Source organism: Schistocerca nitens, chromosome 4 (assembly GCF_023898315.1).
Source record: "Schistocerca nitens isolate TAMUIC-IGC-003100 chromosome 4, iqSchNite1.1, whole genome shotgun sequence".
Lineage (NCBI taxonomy): Eukaryota > Metazoa > Arthropoda > Insecta > Orthoptera > Acrididae > Schistocerca > Schistocerca nitens.
Window position 1 is genome coordinate 555,734,832 of NC_064617.1, and position 21,706 is coordinate 555,756,537.

Sequence of the window (21,706 nt, forward strand, 5' to 3'; positions counted from 1 at the left end):
TGCCACCCAACGTGCTCTAGAAGGTGTAAGTCAACTACCCTGGCCAGCAAGATCTCCGGATGTGTCCCCCATTGAGCATGTTTGGGACTGGATGAAGCGTCGTCTCACGCGGTCTGCACGTCCAGCACGAACACTGGTCCAACTGAGGCGCCAGGTGGAAATGGCATGGCAAGCCGTTCCACAGGACTACATCCAGCATCTCTACGATCGTCTCCATGGGAGAATAGCAGCCTGCATTGCTGCGAAAGGTTGATATACACTGTACTAGTGCCGACATTGTGCATGCTCTGTTGCCTGTGTCTATGTGCCTGTGGCTCTGTCAGTGTGATCATGTGATGTATCTGACCCCAGGAATGTGTCAATAAAGTTTCCCCTTCCTGGGACAATGAATTCACGGTGTTCTTATTTCAATTTCCAGGAGTGTATATAACTCGAAAGGCTTTTAGGATCAGATACTGCAAGTGCTTTATGAATGCACTACTTCACTGTGCAGGATGGTGGCAGCTTGTGACCTGCAGATATAGATCTGTATGCGTTGGCTTGCGATAGACGCAAGGTTCCATCTGGTTTCCTTCGTACCAAAACTTCAAGAAAATGTAAAGTACAATCTTTCTCCACTTCCATTGTGAAGTTTATAATCGGACGGAGCGATTTCAGATGCTGAGGAAACGTATTTTTTGTAGAGTATCAAGTCCATGTGACCACACCAAAAAAATGGCTCTGAACACTATGAGACTCAACTGCTGTGGTCATAAGTCCCCTAGACCTTAGAACTACTTAAACGTAACTAACCTAAGGACAGCACACAACACCCAGCCATCACGAGGCAGAGAAAATCCCTGACCCCGCCGGGAATCGAACCCGGGAACCCGGGCGTGGGAAGCGAGAACGCTACCGCACGACCACGAGATGCGGGCTGTGACCACACCACAAAAGTATCATCCACACACCGCAGAAAACATGAGGGTTTTAGAGTGGCTGACGCTAATGCTTTCTCTTCAAAGTCCTCCATAAAGTAATTGGCCACCACGGGAGAGAGGGCTTCCCATGGTGACACTGTCCAGTTGTTTAAAATATTGGTCATGAAATAAGAAATATGTTGAAGTAAGCACATGTTTAAATAATACTACTATGTCCTCCTCAAACTTGTTGCTAATGAGCTCCAAATAGACCTGCAAGGGCGCCTTTATAAATAAAGACAACATCTAAACTTACTAAGGGATCCGACGATTGCAATTTGTTTTCAGGCGATCTATGAAATCTTCAGAGTTTCGAATATGATGGTCGCACTTATCTATGAAAGGTCCAAATAGTTATGTCAGATATTTGGCTACGAAATAAGTAGGTGCTCCTGTGTTACTTACAACGGGACGGAAGGGCACCCTCAGTCTTATGAATCTTGGGTAGGCCGTAGAGTCTAGGAGGAACTGCAGCCTGTTAACGCAAACCCTTAGAGACTTGCGCTGGAATCGAGCTCTTCCTGATTAGTTCCAGAGTCTTTCTCTGGGTCCTAACCGTCGGATCACTTTTTAATTTACTGTATAAGGGTCGTCGAGCAGTTTGTATATCTTGCTGTTATTTCTTTGTGTGGGAGAAGCACAGTAGCTTTCCTTCGTCAGCAGGTAAGATGACGATGTCTTCGTCTTCTCTCAGTTCTCGTAGAGCATTCCTTTCAGCTGAGGTGAAGTTGGACCTCTTAGGTGAAGCTTAAGTTGCAGCATGTGTCACGCCTAATTTCTTCGGCAAAATCCTTAAGAAGTTTCGAAACAGCCTGTTCTATTCCACTAATAACATCTCGGATGGGAATTGTCCCTGGTTTTGGTGCAAAATTCAACTCTTCTCTAGCACCGAAACTGCAGGGTCTTCCAAAATCTTCTCAGTGAGATTAAAAATGGTACGTCACCTTGGCATGTCTTCTTGCGTTCGGTCTTCGAGTCGATCGTATTTAGTCATTTGACGAAACTTAGCTTGTCGTTCAGTCCAGTCAGCCAGCGCCAGGATATCGCTGAAAGATTCACTGAATTCTTTGGATGGAGTGATAGTAATTGTCAGGACACCAAGTACAATTTATACATTTTTTACATCAGCGGAACACACGGACTTCGAACGGTGGTCAGGTGATTGGGTGCCACTTGTGTCATACATCTGTTTGCGAGAATTCCACACTCCTGAACATCCCTAGGTCCACTGTTCCAGATGCGATAGTCAAGTGGAAACGTGAAGGGACACGTACAGCGCAAAAGCGTAGAGGCCGACATCGTCTGTTGAATGACAGACCGCCGACAGTTGAAGCGGGTCGTAATGCGTAATAGGCAGACATCTATCCAGAGCATTACTCAGGAATTCCAAACTGCATCAGGATCCACTGCAAGTACTATGACAGTTAGGCAGGAGGTGAGAAAACCTGGATTTCATGGTCGAGGGGCTGCTCATACGCCACACATCACGCCGGTAAATGCCAAACGACACCTCGCTTGGTGTAAGGAGCGTAAACAGTGTCGACTGAACAGTGGAAAAACTTTTTGTGCAGTGACGAATGACTGTACACAATGTGGTGATCCTACGGCAGGGTGTGGGTACGCCCGGTGAACGTCATCTGCCAGCGTGTGTAGTGCCAACAGTAAAATTCAGAGACGGTGGTGTAGCGATTTGGTCGTGTTTTTCATGAAGGGGGCTTGCACCCCATGTAGTTTTGCGTGGAACTATCACAGCACAGGCCTACACTGATGTTGTAAGCACCATCTTGCTCTCCACTTTTGAAGAGCAATTCGGGGATGGCGAATGCTTCTTTCAATACGATCGAGCACCCGTTCATGATGCACGGCCTGTGGCGTAGTGGTTAGACTACAATACCATCCCTGTAATGGAATGGCCTGGACAGAGTCATGAACTGAATCCTCTAAAACGCGCCAGGCCTCAACGACCGACAGGATACCTCTCCTCAGTGTAGCACTCCGTGAAGAATGTGCTGCCATTCTGCAAGAAACCTTTCAGCAACCGATGGAACAGATGTCTGCGAGAGTGGAAGCTGTCATCGAAGCTAAGTGTGGACCAACACCATAGTGAATTCGAGAATTACCGATGGAGGGCACCACGAACTTTTAAGACATTTTCAGCCAGGTATCCGGATATGTTTGATCACATAGTGTATTATTTCTTGGTGACAACGATTTGTTCTCGTATTAACATTTAAGTAGAATTTCTTGGCATTCGCGAATCATTAGAAATTCAGATCCTGCAATTTACCGCGTGGTTCCGACTACTTCGCCTTGCAGTTTCCTTCTAAATGACGGTCTACACGCTTGATGGTGTCACACCAATTTGTAGTAGTTGAACTGTGAGCATGGCCGGTCGTGCAGGACCCATGTACAGTTCTCGAACTGCAGTTACTACTGCGTATTTGATTATTCAGTCCATTTAAATTAGTAGACTAGAAGTTAGCGTTGACAAATTAATTTATTCCGAGAATTACGTACACAGAGAATGATGTCTCATAGCATGCTGGTGTAGACGTTTATCTAAGGTCTTCAGATATGAGACTGAGGAGCTATTACTTTAAAATTTGTGTTTTCTTCTTCTCCCTTGTTAGTTGGGGTTCAAGAAATCTTCCATGTGTCGTATTCCTTGAAGCTACAGTTGGCGATGGCGAATCCCTGCCTCAGCTACGCCTATGTGCTACCATCGGCTGCCTCGAACGCAACACCGCCTGCAGCCTAGTGAATACCTCAAACAAAATACACATAAATACAAACAGACACAAATGTAGTATGCAATAGACAAAATGTGGATTTGCAGAATAACATCTTATATAACAATAATCAATACCAAAATAACACCAGGAAACGGCATGTTTACTCATTCATACACGATATTGAGGGAGCATAAATTTTATCGTGATATCTTTCACGCACATTCCGGATGTTACGTCTAAAAATTTTGGCATCCTTTCAAGTTATTGGTCAATATACTTAAAGTCTCGTGTTTCCGTTAATTTGCCGTTTTTTAGTAGCTGATCTGAAACATCAGTATGTTAGTACACGGGGTTGTTTCACATGCTCAAGTAATCTTTCGGAGACAACTGTTCAGGTCACAAACATACGACTGGTATATGCGTTTAAAAAATGGCTAGTTTTTGACTGATGACGACGACCATTCCGGTTGAAAAGTGACTGGAAATACACCAGATATGTTGAGAAAGGGAGGATTCTGATCCTACAAGATAGTAGAGATTGTACGTAAGAATGCATTCTGTCGGAAAAACTGAACACGAGAAAGATTGCAGCGGAGTTTCCAAAGACAGCTTCAAGTCGATCAGAAGCTCCATCACGTATAAGACTGCCAGCGCAAAAATGCTCCTATCGAAGTTTAAAAAAGGTAAATAAAGTTTTGATAGTTTACTTGTGTGAAACAAAAATAATGCAAAACTAATTTTACACATCAGACCGGATCTTACGTACAAAAAAGTGATACATCTGCACCATCACTACAGCATAGGTTTCCAGAACCTTTCGGATAATAAAGGAGACACTTTACAACGTATTTTCCGTGCTACGTCACTTTACAAACTACGTTTTCGCCCCACATTAGATTATTTTACGTGTAAGAGTAGTTTGCAACTCTTCATCTCCGAAACGTGTACGGATATCAAACAAACTTTCAAGGTTGTTCGAATCGTCGTCTTACGAATATATCGTATGAATTGCAGCCATTCACTGTGCAGCCGTCTAGGAGCCCACGGCTAGGTTTTGGTACCGAGAACTATCTTTTAGTGTTTTCTCAATAAATGATAAATATTTTTGGGAACGGGAAGATAGTACTTCTAGATAAATGCCTAGAGAGCACACCGTTGAAATTTGAGCACTTTGCTGCAGCTAGTTGTTCAGATACCCGCTACTGATGGCGAAGTAACGGTGAAAAACACATTTTTCGTCTTTTCTAAGCAACCGACCATGAACAAAATTGTGTTTCTGTAAGCCCCCTAAAGTGCACCGTAAACAATGTCTAATGCAAAAAGAAGCAACCGATTTTCTCAATTTGCCTAAACTGGACGAACTATGTAATATTCGAACTTTGATCCTGCACTATAGGATAGTTACAGTAAGAGGATCCTTCTTTTGGGAGTAAAAATGGTTCCTAGCCTGACGGACGTCCAGAAAACTTGGGCCTACCTTTCTATCGCCAATAAAACCCGAGTTATGAGCACCCGAAAAATCCTATTTTTAAAAGCGGCGTTTTGGAACATATTAGCAGGGCTTGCTGTCGAGTGCATACCGATTTACACAAGAGCTGGATTTCAAAGGCTGTCATTGGGGATGAAAATTTGGTTTCTGGCTACAAAGGTGAAACAAAGCAGCAGTCGTCTCAGTGAAAGTGTCCTTCGTTATATTTTTTACAAATTTTCATTCAGTTCTTCGTAATAAATTCGTGGCTTCTGATTTGACCTTCAATAGCAAGTGCTATCGTTTTACGCTCACTATGAGGAGCTGATGGCGAGAAAAGTGGAATATATGAAAATCAATATGACAGATTATTCGCACCCACCGTACGTACTAGAATTGCTGTATTCTGCTTATACGAGTGGATTCCGTAACCTGCAGAAACCAGCGGACTGAAATCTGTATGGTACTGGTCACACTCAATTGGCCCCCACGTATATCTCCACCTGTGTGCCCTGTCACACAACTGATGCACCCAACATTCTACAGCCAACGTGTGAAGCAACATCAGCAAAAACTAATGAAAATTTCAAGGTCACCACTGAGTTCCCAACCCAGAAATAACAAAACTATGTCAATTTATTACAATTGTAAGACACCACCTACAATACATTTTAGTTAACTCTGTGGAAGGAGTGTTTATACCATTAATTACAATTATATGCACCAAATTGTTAGACTGGGAATTCGTTCCAGATATGAGAAACCAGCGTCAATAACACAAGGCAGTTGATAAAAAAGTCTCACCATTGTAGGCTTCACTATAGTCAAACCTAACTGCCAGCTGGCGCGTGTGGAAGAAGAAGTATTACGCGTCCAGCGCTCTCGAGTCCCAGGATGAAGTGCTTTCCAAAGTGGTATCCTGTTTTATAAAGCCATTTTAGATAAACAGTACTTTTGAAAATGTAATTAATCTCTTCCGATGGCTTGGCGGGAGACCGACTCTGGGTGTTATTAGTCGGCTCAGCTTTTGGCGGACCTAGTATATTTTAGGCTGGCCCGTCGACTCTCTCCTAGAACGATCAAGGATGTTGCCTGGTCTCGGCTCGTCACGTGTCTCATCGGGACTGCATTCTGTCCAGCCACTCATGAACAGCAAATCATGATCTCCATATCTTCGGATTCTCTACTTTCCACTTCTGCACCAACACTTTATTTTTAAGCATACCCACAGCACCTGAAATTGAACTTATTTCCGTAGATATGTGCACTACTCCATTACAGATCCCATGCCGATGATGCAAATTAAGATCTTGTTAGCAAATAGTATTAAATAACAGATTTCATGAATTTGTGATCTGACGAAAAAAGATAGAACAATGCCTGTGACAGGACTTGTTTCTCGGTTTTGAAAATTTTTATGGTGAACCGAATATTCAAATAGGTTTCAGATTTCGCAGCCAGTGGTAGGTCGCTAAGACTGAACAATATTTAGACTGAGACCCTGCTAGTTACTCTCTGCTGAGTCATTGAGGCCTGACAGACTTCCTCCAAACGATAATTTATTAGTATGCTGTGTATATTCCTCACATGGGCGAGGATGAAGGAGACCGGCTGTCTACACTACAGGGTTGGCAGCGAAATCACTGGTGGAATTAACTGTCTTCTGCGTTGCTTCTCACCGTACATATTAGCGTACACTAACATCTCTTAGAATATTTTGCGGCAATAACAGGGTTCCACCCACTATCCAGCTGGAATCTACTATCACGGTTCATCACATTTACCACCATGCACGTTCTTTAATGATTTGTCAGCCACAAAAAGATGTTGTTGTGGCCACAATTTTGTTGTATCGTAGTCGTCCAGTAGAGATACAATGTTTGGCAATAGCAGTCTTAATTAGTTACAGAATGTGAGTGCAGCTTTGATGTTTGAGGGAGCATTACTCGATGGTGCACTTAGTATGACATATCTAACGTATGCAACATTGAACGTAGCATATTGTATGTAGGGTATCAACAGCCGAAATATTCCAAGTTGAATTAGGAAGACCGCTGCGACTGTAGAAAGTCTTTCTTTAAAGACAAGACCGATTTCGCAAACTATATTTGCATCATCATGTGTTTATCGCCAAGCCATGGAAGCAATTTTTTTAAACCGGAAACAGAGGGTTCGCAAACAATCTCATGAACGTAGACTGACGGAAAAATTATCTCGAAACTAAGGAGGACTTGTGCTAGATAAACGAATGTTGCTAGGCGTGTACCAACATGTGAAAGATGACATCTATTCAGACTTCGCTCCAGTCGCACAAGAGTAACGCTGGTAGCACCGCTATAAAAATGAATATCAGGTTTGCTTTAATACACGCTGCGACGGTCGTGAGCGTTAGTTACCTTTCAAATTGGACATTTAGTTACCTTTCAGATTGGACGTACTGAGTTGATGCTAGTCAAGAATATCTCTCAGACGACAAAGTCGCCATTTCTAAGAGCTCATGTAGTTTGACGAGGCTGACTAAGAGGGCAATGAGAAGCTGGATGTGCCGTTTGTGATACTGTAGGTCATGGCAGGAATATAACCGTTATGCGGTTGTCACGGTGACGTATGGTCGGAGCTAGTCCAGGCTCAGGTCGGCCACATGGCACTACTGAGAGGAAAGGCCGTTGTGTTAAGCCAGTAGCTGTGGGGCATCGTACTGCGCCTGCAGTAACAGCTCGAACAGCAGTTGGAACCACAGCGATAAAACGATACAGATCGGTTACTTCAAGGACAGTGAGACGCCCGCTAAACCCGCTGGGCAGAACAGGTGATTAGGATCGTTGAAAGGGTCCAAATAAGGTGTCGCTCGGTTTCACTCAAAAATTGTAAATTATTATAATTTAATAACACATTTACAACCATAGCGGCACATACCCGAACTTTTACAACTACGAGTTTCAAACTCCAAATCTTTCACGGCTGAAGGCCTCAAAACAAGAAATCTTAAGAATCAACAAGGTAAATTTCAAGTGACTGAAAACACGCAGTTAAAATTATGAATAAATAACTAAAATATACATATATCACAGCTAGGCTGGAAGCCTCAAGGCAAGGCTGGACAGACAAACATAAACAAGATGCCATACAAACGGCTGAAGGCCCACAGTAAAATTTTCATTATTTTAAAATAAATTACCTTAAGCTTTCAAAGGCAGAGGGCCGCAATGTTTAAGCATTACAGGTAACTTTAAGAATAAGGTTCCAAGCCTGAAGGCCCACCATTAATTTTCCTACATTTAAAAAAAAAATATAACAATAAGCGGTAAAATTTAAGTAGCTGAAACTACACTAAAAGAAAAGACGACGCAACGCTAATAACCTTCTAGCAAATATCCACTTGCCGGAATTCAAACTTACTTATACGAAGGCGAGGACCTTTAACTTACGTAAAAAGCAGTAAAACCAAGAATTTTTTTTTAATCATTGACTATGATAGATTATAAACAGACAATTAAACACTGGTGAGAAATACAGTAAAGACAGCGGAACTCAGAATCCTCCAGGGGGTCGGTCTGCCCTCGTTCACTTAGGTGAGTCAGGCAGTGCGCCAAACTACACTTGATCCGTCGGTAGCCCAACCAAGGGACAGCCGCGGACCGAGCGACAAAACGACTTGCTTGCCACCAATCGGTACATAAGAACTCAAACACAAAATGTTACGGACGTAATTATCCACAATCAAATATGTATATCTATTAAACTACGCAACGTGTTGGACAGGAACGACAGGTGGGAAAAGGACACTGCCTGAAGCTGCGTTAGTGGCCAGGGCAGGTAACCGGAACACTAACGGCCACAAGGCAGAAAATTCCGCTGGTGCACTTTAATTGTAGTCAACCAATATAGTTAATTCCACCGCATGGCGACTAAATTTTACCACTACGAACACACAGTGTGTCTCACAGGAAAAGCTCCCCAACAGCGAAGCAATGAAAAGAATGACACAACATGAACAGACATGGCTTGAGTACTTAACACACCACTCAACTTTGACGTCCTGGGTCGGTAGGCTACGAAGCTCGTAGCGATTGGACAGCTCCACACATGCTCTGACACTGCGCAGGGACCGCCAGCAGACCCAGCTGTCGGCACCGCGCGGAGATATGCTCCCTGGTCCGCACCAACTGACCGAATGCCCGCAGACCCCCTAGCCGGAAACTATACGCAGAAGACCAAAGATGGTACACGGTGCAAATATCGATACACATCACTGCTACCACACGTAGGAGGAAGAACCATGGAACAACTGCTACAACAGCGAGAAATCAAACAAGTTCAAGAAAACGCATAGTTCGGAGTGATCACGGCTCAGAAAGCTCTGAGCCAGATGTTCCATAGCGTACATTCCACTTACCCCAAACCACTGCCGTTTGAGACTTCAGAGTGTCAATTGAGAGCTCATTGGAAGAAATAATGGAGGTCTGTTGTGTCTTCTGATGAAAGCTGCTTCTATAACGGTGATAATGATGGTTGTGGTTAGAAGGAGCCCAGGTGAGGGCCTGCAATCTGTCTGCGGCCTGCTTGATCACAAGATCTGTCTCCAATCGAGCATGTTTGGGGCATCAGTGGAGGACAGCTCCACGGACATCCACAACCAGCTTTAACCGTCCCTCTGTTGACACACCAAGTACAACAGGCACGGAACTCCATCTCACAAAATGACATCCGGTACTTGTATGACACAATGCATGCACGTTTGAAAACTTGCATTCAACGTTCTGGCGGTTAGACCCTTTTTCTATTTATGGACATTCGCACATTCATGAGTTAGAAATTTTCATTTCCTTTATGAGAATATTAGGAAATTAGAGTCTCCCATCATTGAAAGAGATCGTTTCTGTGGGTTGACTATGAACACTTTATGATGAAAATATACGTATACATACACAACAGGGAAGCCACCATATTGTGCGTGTCGGTGGGTACCCTGTATTAGTACTAGTCGTTTACTCTCCTGTTCTACGCACAAACTGAAAAGGAAAAAACGTCTGTGCTCCTCCATACGACCCCTATCTCTGTAATCTTACCTTCATGGTCGTTACGTGGAATGTGAACTGGCAGTACTAGAATTGTTCATCTGTCAGACTCACATCCCATAACTAAATTTTCTCGATAGTGTTCCTTGACAAGGATGTCGCCCTCCCTGCAATCATTCCCATTTGAGTTCCTGAAGCATCTTCATAATACCTGCGTGCTGTTCAAACTTACCAACAGCAAATCAAGCTTTGAAGGATTCCTTTAATTCAACCTGGTGCGAAACCCAAACACTTTAACAGTACGCAACAGTGGATCGCACTAGTGACCTATAAGCTGAATCCTTTACAGATGAACTACACTTTCTCAAATTCTCCCAATAAACGGTAGTCAACTATTCGCCTTCCCTTCTAGAATCCTTACATGCTCATTGCATTTCATACTGGCTTGCAACGTTATGCGTGGATGTTTAATCGACGTCATTACGTCAGTCAGCAAGTTACTAATGCTCTACGTCAACATTATGGGTTTGTGTTGCCTCCTTATCTGCATTCTTACATTTTTTCTACATTTAGAGCTAGCTGCCATTCATCGTAACAACTACAAATATTGTCTGTCGTCTTGTATCCTTCTACAGTCAAGTCACTCAGCTACAAGCCTTCCCATAGGTCACCAAACAGCGGCAGACTGGTGCTTACCCTGCCCATTAGATCATTTGCGTATAACGAAAATAACCGTTGGTCCTTTCACACTTCCCAGGGCACTCCTGACGATATCTTTATCTATGGTGAACACTCACCCCCGTGGAAACGTAGAAATCTTCGAATCACTCACATACCTGGAAACTTATTCTCTATGATTCCACCTTCATTAATAGTTGGCAGTGTTGCACTGTGCCAAACATTTTACGGAAATCTACGCATATGGAATTCGCCTTTTGCCCTTCATGCTTGGTTGACAGGATATCACACAAGAAAAGGGCAAACTGCGTTTCGCACGAGCGATGCTTTCTGAAACCTTACTTTTGGACAGAAGCTTTTCGCTCTCAATGAAATCTATTAAAAATGTTCAAATGTGTGAATTCCTAAGGCACCAAACTGCTGACGTCATCGGTCCATAGAGTTACACACTACTGAAACCAACTTTAACTTTCGCTAAGGACAAAACACACACACACACACACACACACACACACACACACACACACACACACACACACCCGAGGGAGGACTAACGACCGGCGGGAGCGGTTGCGCTACTCGTGACATGGCGCCTCTAACTGCGCGTCCAGAAATTTATTAGTTTCGAACTGGCGAGCAAAGCGATGTTAAAGATATTGGACTGTAATTTTTCAGGACCATTCTTTTACCTTTCTTATACATAGAAGTCATCTGCAAATTTTTTTCCATTGGCTTGGGACTTTGCACTGGGTGAGAGATCCATGATAAACGCAAGCTAAGTAAGGATACTCTTCGTAAAGCCAAACTGGGTTTCCATCAGGACATTACAACTCTTTTGCTTTCAACTATCGCATTTGTTTCGCTACACCAGATGTGCTTATTACTACGTTCTCCATACGGGAGTCTGTCTGATGGTCAAACATTTTTATGTTTGCGCCATCCTCCTACATGGACGATATCTTAAATGCGAAATTTAAAACTTGAGTTTCGTTTGGAAATTCGTCTATGACTTTGAATAAAGATGTTTAATAGTCACAGCGTTCAATCTTATTCAACTTATACCGTATTGGTATAGTATTTTGCAAGTTCCAACCGTATGTGTAACAGATCATCTGTCATTGAATCCAGAAGGGCTGCAATCTTAGACAGTTGGCGCTGCCCACCAAGTAGTCTGGTAATGTACCAGCCCTTTCACAGATACAAAATACACTCAGCATTCTAATCAAGAGTGGTAAGGATAAAGTCTTCGTTAGTATTCTGTGAGTAACCTGAGGATGACTGGCACATAATCTGTGGAAATAATGTGCATTGATATTGACGACGACTGACTTGAGTATCCGCTTGCAAAGCCACACTGGCAGGTCCTTAAGAGTGACTTTTGTTCATGTTAGGTGCTGAGGGAGCTCCTCGCTCGGGGAGCGGATGCGACGGCGTCGGACAGCTACGGGAGGACGGCGCTGCACCTGGCGGCCGAGGGGAACCACGCGGAGTGCGCCAGGGCGCTGCTAGAGGTGCTGAAGAGGGGCGACCGCGAGCGCGCCACCCAGGGGGGCGCGACCGCCCTGCTGGCGGCGGCGGCGGCCGGCAACCGCGCGGTGAGTCCTCCCCACCTGCTGCGCACTGCTGCTCTGCGCTGCACAGCACACTGTGCAGTTAGCGTCTAGGTAACCATGTACTGCTGGACACAGCCGGTGAAGGTCTGATCACGGGGTAGACCTCGCTTTATCTGCTGTCTGGACTTTACAGTGTAAAGTAGCTTAGTACTCAGAATTGCCCGGATGTGTGTTTATTCCAGTCTTCTCTTAGTCCTTCGCATCCTTCACCCTCCTTCTGTCAGTTTCCACCATCCTTTCACTTGGAACTTAATTCCACTCTTGAACCTGCTTTATCATTGACTCTTCGACGTGTAAGGCGAAAGACTACGTCCCTGTTTTACACGCTTTTCAAACCGAGCACTTCGTTCTTGGTTTTCCACTCTCATTGTTCCCTCTTTGCTCTTATATACACTCCTGGAAATTGAAATAAGAACACCGTGAATTCATTGTCCCAGGAAGGGGAAACTTTATTGACACATTCCTGGGGTCAGATACATCACATGATCACACTGACAGAACCACAGGCACAGACACAGGCAACAGAGCATGCACAATGTCGGCACTAGTACAGTGTATATCCACCTTTCGCAGCAATGCAGGCTGCTATTCTCCCATGGAGACGATCGTAGAAATGCTGGATGTAGTCCTGTGGAACGGCTTGCCATGCCATTTCCACTTGGCGCCTCAGTTGGACCAGCGTTCGTGCTGGACGTGCAGACCGCGTGAGACGACGCTTCATCCAGTCCCAAACATGCTCAATGGGGGACACATCCGGAGATCTTGCTGGCCAGGGTAGTTGACTTACACCTTCTAGAGCACGTTGGGTGGCACGGGATACATGCGGACGTGCATTGTCCTGTTGGAACAGCAAGTTCCCTTGCCGGTCTAGGAATGGTAGAACGATGAGTTCGATGACGGTTTGGATGTACCGTGCACTATTCAGTGTCCCCTCGACGATCACCAGTGGTGTACGGCCAGTGTAGGAGATCGCTCCCCACACCATGATGCCGGGTGTTGGCCCTGTGTGCCTCGGTCGTATGCAGTCCTGATTGTGGCGCTCACCTGCACGGCGCCAAACACGCATACGACCATCATTGGCACCAAGGCAGAAGCGACTCTCATCGCTGAAGACGACACGTCTCCATTCGTCCCTCCATTCACGCCTGTCGCGACACCACTGGAGGCGGGCTGCACGATGTTGGGGCGTGAGCGGAAGACGGCCTAACGGTGTGCGGGACCGTAGCCCAGCTTCATGGAGACGGTTGCGAATGGTCCTCGCCGATACCCCAGGAGCAACAGTGTCCCTAATTTGCTGGGAAGTGGCGGTGCGGTCCCCTACGGCACTGCGTAGGATCCTACGGTCTTGGCGTGCATCCGTGCGTCGCTGCGGTCCGGTCCCAGGTCGATGGGCACGTGCACCTTCCGCCGACCACTGGCGACAACATCGATGTACTGTGGAGACCTCACGCCCCACGTGTTGAGCAATTCGGCGGTACGTCCACCCGGCCTCCCGCATGCCCACTATACGCCCTCGCTCAAAGTCCGTCAACTGCACATACGGGTCACGTCCACGCTGTCGCGGCATGCTACCAGTGTTGAAGACTGCGATGGAGCTCCGTATGCCACGGCAAACTGGCTGACACTGACGGCGGCGGTGCACAAATGCTGCGCAGCTAGCGCCATTCGCCGGCCAACACCGCGGTTCCTGGTGTGTCCGCTGTGCCGTGCGTGTGATCATTGCTTGTACAGCCCTCTCGCAGTGTCCGGAGCAAGTATGGTGGGTCTGACACACCGGTGTCAATGTGTTCTTTTTTCCATTTCCAGGAGTGTATGTTGTATGTTACATACAACCTGTTTTCCTATAGGTACCATTGTCTCCGAAATGTATTGTCAATAGTGTTAGTAATAAACAAGAAATGTATGAAAACTTCATGCACGATGCAGCAGTTTCACATCGCATCTCAGTGTCTATGACGTCATGTCTCCGTGCAGTCATATTTCCCGAACTATGTGTCGTACAATATACAGGGCGAGTCACTAACTATTTCCACCTTGAATACCTCCGAAATTATATTAGTAGCTGGGATGTTTGTGGGACAAAAGTTGCATTGGGCAACGGAGGCCACATTAACACGTTGGTTTTGTATTGCTAGGTGGGGTCGCGTCAGAGGTATGAAGGTCAACTTTGTTTCTCTAAATGGAATGCTATAGTCTGGTACTTACTTTCTGATAGCGGATATCGAGACGAAACCAGTGATGTGTAACAGTAAGGTCTTTGAAGGTCAACGAAGGTCTCAAAGGTGGCATGAAGTTCATATAATGATGTTCGAAGTGGTGACCACTGATATCAAGGCAGTGCTGCAATCTTCTTATGATGGATTGAGTGGTATTCCGTATCACTTCGGCACTTATCGAAGCACATGCTGTGACAATTCTCTCGTGTATTGTGCAAATAGTAAATATTCGCCGATTACGGCGTATCCATCTAACGTGCCATTGACATGTTAACACCATTCGACGGTTTCGCACAACGACACTAATAGGAACGGTAAGCTAGTATCGTCGAATCAAGCGAATGTGAATGATGTACTCCTTCGAAGAACATGTCCATATGCTTCTCACTTATGGAGAATTCCAACGAAATTCAGTGACTTATCCGCTGAAAGATATCCTCAACGTACTCACCATACGCGTCGTACATTTATATATGTTTATAATAAATTGAGAACAACTGCATCTTTATTCGTACTCTCGCCAGTGTGGTTAGAGATCCTTGTGTTGGTTCGCGTCAAATTGCAAGGAAATCGGATATGAGCCAGAGTAGTGCTGTTCGTGTTCTGCATCGCCATAAATATCATCCTTACCATATCAGCATCCACAAAGAATTACCTGGGACGGATTGTATACGTCGCTTTGAATTCTGCCGATGGGCTCAACTTCAGATTCAGAGGGATGACACATTTATTAATTTGATTATATTTACTGACGAGGCTACATTCACGACCCATGGAAATGTGAATCAGCATAACATGCAATATTGGAAAACTGGAAATCCATGTTGGCTGCGGCAAGCTCCACACCAAAAACCGTGATCAGTGAGTGTATGGTGGGAATTCTATAGGACAGAATTATAGGCCTCTATTTCATCGGCGAAAGTCTTAATGGTAGGAAGTACAACGCATTCCTGCAAGAAACATCAGGTCTGTTATTGGAAGAAATACCTTTACGAACAAGGAAAAGAATGTGGTATCAATACGATGGGCGTCCGGCATAGTTTCCGCTGAGGGCAGAGACAATTCCCAAATCGTTAGATTGGACGCGGAGGAGATGTGTCCTGGGATGACTTGACCGCTCTGGATTTTTTATTGTGGGGATTCGTAAATGTCATTGTTTATAAAGACGTTCCAACCACACCTGAACAGATGCGAGAGAGAATTGTCAGAGCATGTGCTTCGATAAGAGCCGATGTGATTAGGAATAGCACTGAATTCGTGGTAAGAATATTGCAGCGCTGCATTGATACCAGTGGTCGTCACTTCAATCACCTTTGCCGGCCACTGTGGCCGAGCGGTCCTAGGCGCTTCAGTCCGGAACCGCGCTGCTGCTACGGTCGCAGGTTGGAATCCTGCCTCGGCAATGGTTGTGTGTGACAGATTAGTTAGGTTTAAATAGTTCTAAGTCGAGGAGACTGATGACTTCAGATGGTAAGTCCCATAGTGCCCAGAGCTATTTGAAGCATTTGAACATCAAACACCTTCTGTAATTGAATGCTCATTCCACATTTTTAACCTTCGTTGACCTTCAAAGACGTCACTGTTACACATCACTGGATTCGTCTCGATAGCCGGTATCAGAAAATAAGTACCAAACTATAGCATCCCATTTAACAAAACAAAGTTGACCTTCATATCTCTGAAGCTACCCCACCTAGCAACAAAAAACCAACGTCATATTATGGCCCCCGTTGTCCCATGCAACTTATGTCCCACAAACCTTTCAGCTCCTATAATACTTTCGGAGTTCTTCTTACTGGCAGTGCTTAGCGACTCACTCTGTATATTTTTGTACTTGCTTTCAGCAGTATATGTGAATACTGTCTGCAAAATGTGTTGCGAACAGAGTAAGTAGTCACGAAGTAACAAATTAAAACGTCATGCATGATGCAGCAGTTCCTTCTCACATCTCAGTATTTGACGCCTTATCTCCAGAACTGTGTATCATTCAATGACATTTTTGTAGATAAATTCAGCGGTGATGTCGATACTGCCTTCGAATAGTGTTGCGAATAGAGTTAAACGCAAAGAAGTAATAAACTTAAACGTCTTGATTGACATGATAGCTTTTCATGTATCTTAATGTTTATGATGTCATATCACCTGAACTATCATACAATGATATAATTTTTCAGGTATATGTGAATATTTTTCTGGTACATGTGAATACTGTTCGCATAATATGTCGCCTATACTTTTAGTAGTAAAGAAGTAATAAATTAGAACATCGTCCTTCATGTGGCAGTTTTACCGCATGAACAACAAAAATGTAGTAACCGATAAACTTTTTCCTTTCATTATTCTGCGTGGGTCGTCAACGCGACACAGTTTAGTGAAGGTTTGAAATCATGTGTAAAGTATATTGCAAGTCTCTTAGTGCTCTCATTCTCGAGTACTGGATGATAGAAGTATGGGTTCTAGCCCACCTGTGGGCTATACTACTTTTTCACCCTCACTCCTTTGAGATGTGGGTGGTTGTTACCCACACAGTGAATCTTTCCAGACAGTAAATGATATGTGTACCAATTTATTTTGAAATCCGCTCATTGTTTTACGAGGAGGTGTAGAACATAAATACATACTTACATTTTTACAATTTTTACGCTTATGGAATGTCACCATAGTTAATACGTACAGAAATATATATGACGGCTTTCTGTTAACGATATTGACTAATTGATGACTGGAAGAACAGATGTCGACAGTAAGTGCTTTTAAGTTTTTCAAAATGATTGTAAGCCAGTGTTTTTGACATAATGTAACATGATGGAACCTTTCACTGAATGAGAATTAATCTACGAGGTCATTCGCTTGATACGTCTGGACTGTTGGCTCGGCCACGTACAGGATAGGGTGGTAAATTGTGTTTGCTGAAATGGTGCACTACATGACATTCAGGCTTCTGATGGCACGGACAATTGAACATAAGCATGAAGCATCACAATAGCAGTGACGTAGCAGAAAATCTAATCGGTGCCAAGAGTTCAGGATGGATAATGATTTCCTTTCTGAGAACCGTCTGTATGGCAGGTCACGGCGAACAAACCTGTGGAGAGGGAGTAGTCTATGCCAGCCGTTTCTAAATCACTTTATTGCGTCCACGTAGGTATCGTAATGGTCCATCACGTCTCCTTTCACATTCTTTCTCATTTCCTCTTTACCACCTTCACGTGTATCACCCTGTATACAGATCTCGGTAGTATCACGTACAGAAGGTATAAAAGAGCAGTTCGTCGGCGGATCTCTCATTGTTCTCACGTGATTGATGCGGAAAGATTTCTGACTTTGTTATGGCCACAGAACAGAAAATAATAAACTCTGAACGTGGAATGGTAATTGGAGCTAGATACAACGGACAGTCCATTTCGGAAATCGTTAGGGAATTTATTCTGAGGTTCACAGTATCAAGGGTGAGCCTAGAATGCCACATTTCAGCCTCTACCTCTCACCACGGCCAACGGAGTGGCCGGCGACCTTCACTTAACGACCGAGAGCAGCAGTGATTGCATAAAGTTGTCATTGCAAACAGACCAGCAACACTGCGTGAAATCAAACCAGACCTACAATGAACGTATTCATTAAGACAGTGTGACGAAATTTGGCGTTATTTGGTTATGGATCTATTTTTTTTTGTGGGGTTTAAGGGCGCTCAACTACTGAGGACATTAGCGCCCAGTCACTGTTGTTAGAGCACATGGAATCTAGTAAAACTCAAGGGGAGGGGGGGACACCAGAAAGACCTGACAAAGATGCAGATAAAATAAGTAAAAAGGTTAGATGTCTTTGGACAAGCCAGTCAAAGTTATAAAACGCAGAACACGAGCAGCTGCTCGAGCATCATCAGCTAAAATATCCGGTAAAGTAGATGGCAGGGACAGGACAACACGAAATTGACTAACATGGGGACACGACAATAAAACATGGCGCACTGTTAATGCCTGACCACAAGGGCACTGCGGGGCTGGGTCACCGGAGAGCAGGTAGCGGTGGCTAAACCGGCAATGCCCAATCCGCAACCTGGTCAGAAGGACCTCCTCTCGCCGAGATGGTCGGGAGGAGGTTTTTTTTTTTTTTTGTGGTTTTAGGGCGCAAAACTGCTATGGTCATTAGCGCCCGGTCCGTGACTGAGGAAATAATAAAAACTGAAAATGGAAAACAGCAAAAATGGGAACGAAATTCAAATAATTGGAGACACTAAAGGCAGAAACAAGGCTTAAAAGTCCACTACAGAGAGGGGTTGATGGTCCCCGATAAAACTTCAAATGACTGACGTCATTTCACTGTCACTAATAAACTGGAGAATGCGGTCGGCTGAGCGCGTGTCATCTGCTAAAATCGACGATAAATCAGGCGATAGCTGGAGACGGGAGCGTAACGGATTAAAATAGGGGCATTCAATTAAAAGGTGTCTTACCGTCCACAGCTGAGAGCAGTGGGGACAGAGTGGGGGAGGATCGCCGCTTAAAAGATCTCGATGGCTAAAAAGACAGTGCCCTATCCGGAGTCTAGCTAAAATCACCTCCTCCCGACGACGCGTTCGGGAGGAAGAGGTCCAAGCGCAAGGAAGGGCTTTCACTTCCCGCAATTTATTTCGGGGAAGTGTTGACCAATGTTCAAGCCACAAATGAGCAACTTGGCGACATAAACCGCTCTGTAGATCGGTGAAGGGAAGCGACTGAATAGCTGGCCGAGGAAGAGAGACTGCAGCCTTGGCCGCTATATCGGCCGCCTCATTCCCACAGATACCAGCGTGTCCCGGGAGCCAGAGGAACGCCACCGAGACGCCCCCCAGGTGGAGCGAGCGCAGACAGTCCTGAATCCGGTGGACCAGAGGGTGCACAGGATAAAGAGCTTGGAGACTGAGGAGAGAGCTGAGAGAATCCGAGCAGATTACGTACTGTATACACTGATGGCGGCGGATGTAGTGGACAGCCTGGAGAACAGCGAAAAGCTCCGCAGTAGAAACCGAACACTGGTCGGGAAGCCGAAAGTGATTTGGGGCGTCGCCAACAATATAGGCACTCCCTACACCCAACGATGTTTTCGAGCCGTCGGTGTAAATAAAGGTGGCGTCCGTCATTTGTGCACATAGAGCAGCAAATGCCCGACGATAAACAAGTGAAGGTGTACCTTCCTTGGGAAATTGACAAAGATCACGGAGTAGACAGATCCGGGGACGGAGCCAAGGCGGTGCTGTACCCCAAGTTGTCAAGAAGGTTTTAGGAAAGTGGAAGGAAAGAGAATGGAGCAGTTGACGGAAGCGGACTCCCGGGGGTAGTAGGGAGGAGGAGCGGCCTGCATACCCTACATCAAAGGAGGCGTCGAAAAAAGGGTCATGGGCTGGATTAGCAGGCATGGAAGACAGATGGCTAGCATAACGGCTCAGAAGGACCGCTCGCCGATTGGACAGCGGAGGTTCAGCAGTCTCAGCATAAAGGCTTTCCACAGGGCTAGTGTAAAAAGCTCCAGACGCTAAACGTAATCCACGGTGGTGGATAGAGTCGAGACGCCGAAGAATAGACGGCCGAGCAGAGGAGTAGACTATGCTTCCATAATCCAATTTCGAGCGCACTAAGGCGCGATAGAGGCGGAGAAGGACCACTCGGTCCGCTCCCCAGGAGGTACCATTCAGGACACGGAGGGTGTTGAGCGTTCGCAGACAGCGAGCCGAAAGATAGGAAACGTGGGAGGACCAGCACAGTTTTCTGTCAAACATAAGACCCAAGAATTTAGTGACGTCTGAAAACGGAAGGTTGACAGGACCTAGATGTAAGGAGGGCGGAAGAAACTCCTTACGTCGCCAAAAATTAATACAAACGGTCTTACTGGGAGAAAAACGGAAGCTGGTTTCGAGGCTCCAAGAGTGGAGGCGATCGAGACATCCTTGAAGACGGCGTTCAAGAAGGCTGGTCCGTTGAGAGCTGTAGTAGATCGCAAAATCGTCCACAAAGAGGGAGCCCGAGACGTCAGGAAGGAGACAATCCATAATTGGATTTATAGCGATGGCAAACAGTACAACACTCAGCACGGAGCCCTGGGGTACCCCGTTTTCTTGAGAGAAAGTACGGGAGAGAGTAGTGTTCACCCGCACCCTAAATGTTCGCTCTGCCATAAATTCGCGAAGAAAAAGGGGCAGCCGGCCTCGAAAGCCCCAAGAGAACAGTGTGCGGAGGATGCCTGTCCTCCAACAGGTATCGTATGCTCTCTCCAGATCAAAAAATATTGCTACCGTTTGGCGTTTCCGGAGAAAATTGTTCATGATATAAGTGGAGAGAGCAACAAGATGGTCAACTGCAGAGCGATGCTTTCGGAATCCGCATTGGGCAGGTGTTAAAAGACTGCGTGATTCCAGCCACCAAGCTAAACGGTAATTCACCATACGCTCCAAAATCTTACAGACACTACTCGTGAGAGAAATGGGGCGATAGCTAGAGGGGAGATGTTTGTCCTTTCCAGGTTTCGGAATGGGAACGACGATAGCTTCCCGCCATCGTCTGGGAAAGGTACTGTCGGTCCAAATTCGATTATAAAGGCGAAGGAGGTAACGCAGACTATGGGTTGATAAATGCAGCAACATTTGGACATGGATACCATCCGATCCAGGGGCGGAGGAGCGAGAAGAAGAGAGGGCATGTTGGAGTTCCCGCATGGAGAAAACAGTATTGTAGCTTTCGCGATTTTGAGAGGAGAAAGCAAGAGGTCGCACTTCCGCTGCACGTTTCTTCGGGAGAAACGCTGGCGGGTAATGTGAAGAGCTCGAAATCTCAGCAAAGTGCTGACCCAATGAGTTAGAAATTGCGACGGGGTCCACTAAGGTATCATGCGCGACAGTGAGCCCAGAGACCGGGGAGAAACTAGGCGCGCCTGAGAACCGTCGAAGCCGACTCCAAGCTTCCGAGGAGGGAGTGAAGGTGTTAAAGGAGCTAATAAAGAATTGCCAGCTTGCCTTCTTGCTATCGCGGATGACGCGACGGCATCGCGCA

The 21,706-nt window shown here is 45.5% G+C and overlaps 1 protein-coding gene across 2 annotated transcripts in view; it reads left to right on the forward strand.

Moving 5' to 3' along the window:
• LOC126253205 (uncharacterized) overlaps positions 1-21,706 on the forward strand; it is a 599,715-nt gene that overhangs the window by 315,528 nt on the left and 262,481 nt on the right. For both annotated transcript variants that reach the window (XM_049954381.1, XM_049954382.1), the window contains exon 13: positions 12,247-12,450. In XM_049954381.1, the coding sequence (XP_049810338.1) occupies positions 12,247-12,450 (204 nt within the window). The remainder of the gene's footprint in view (positions 1-12,246; positions 12,451-21,706) is intronic.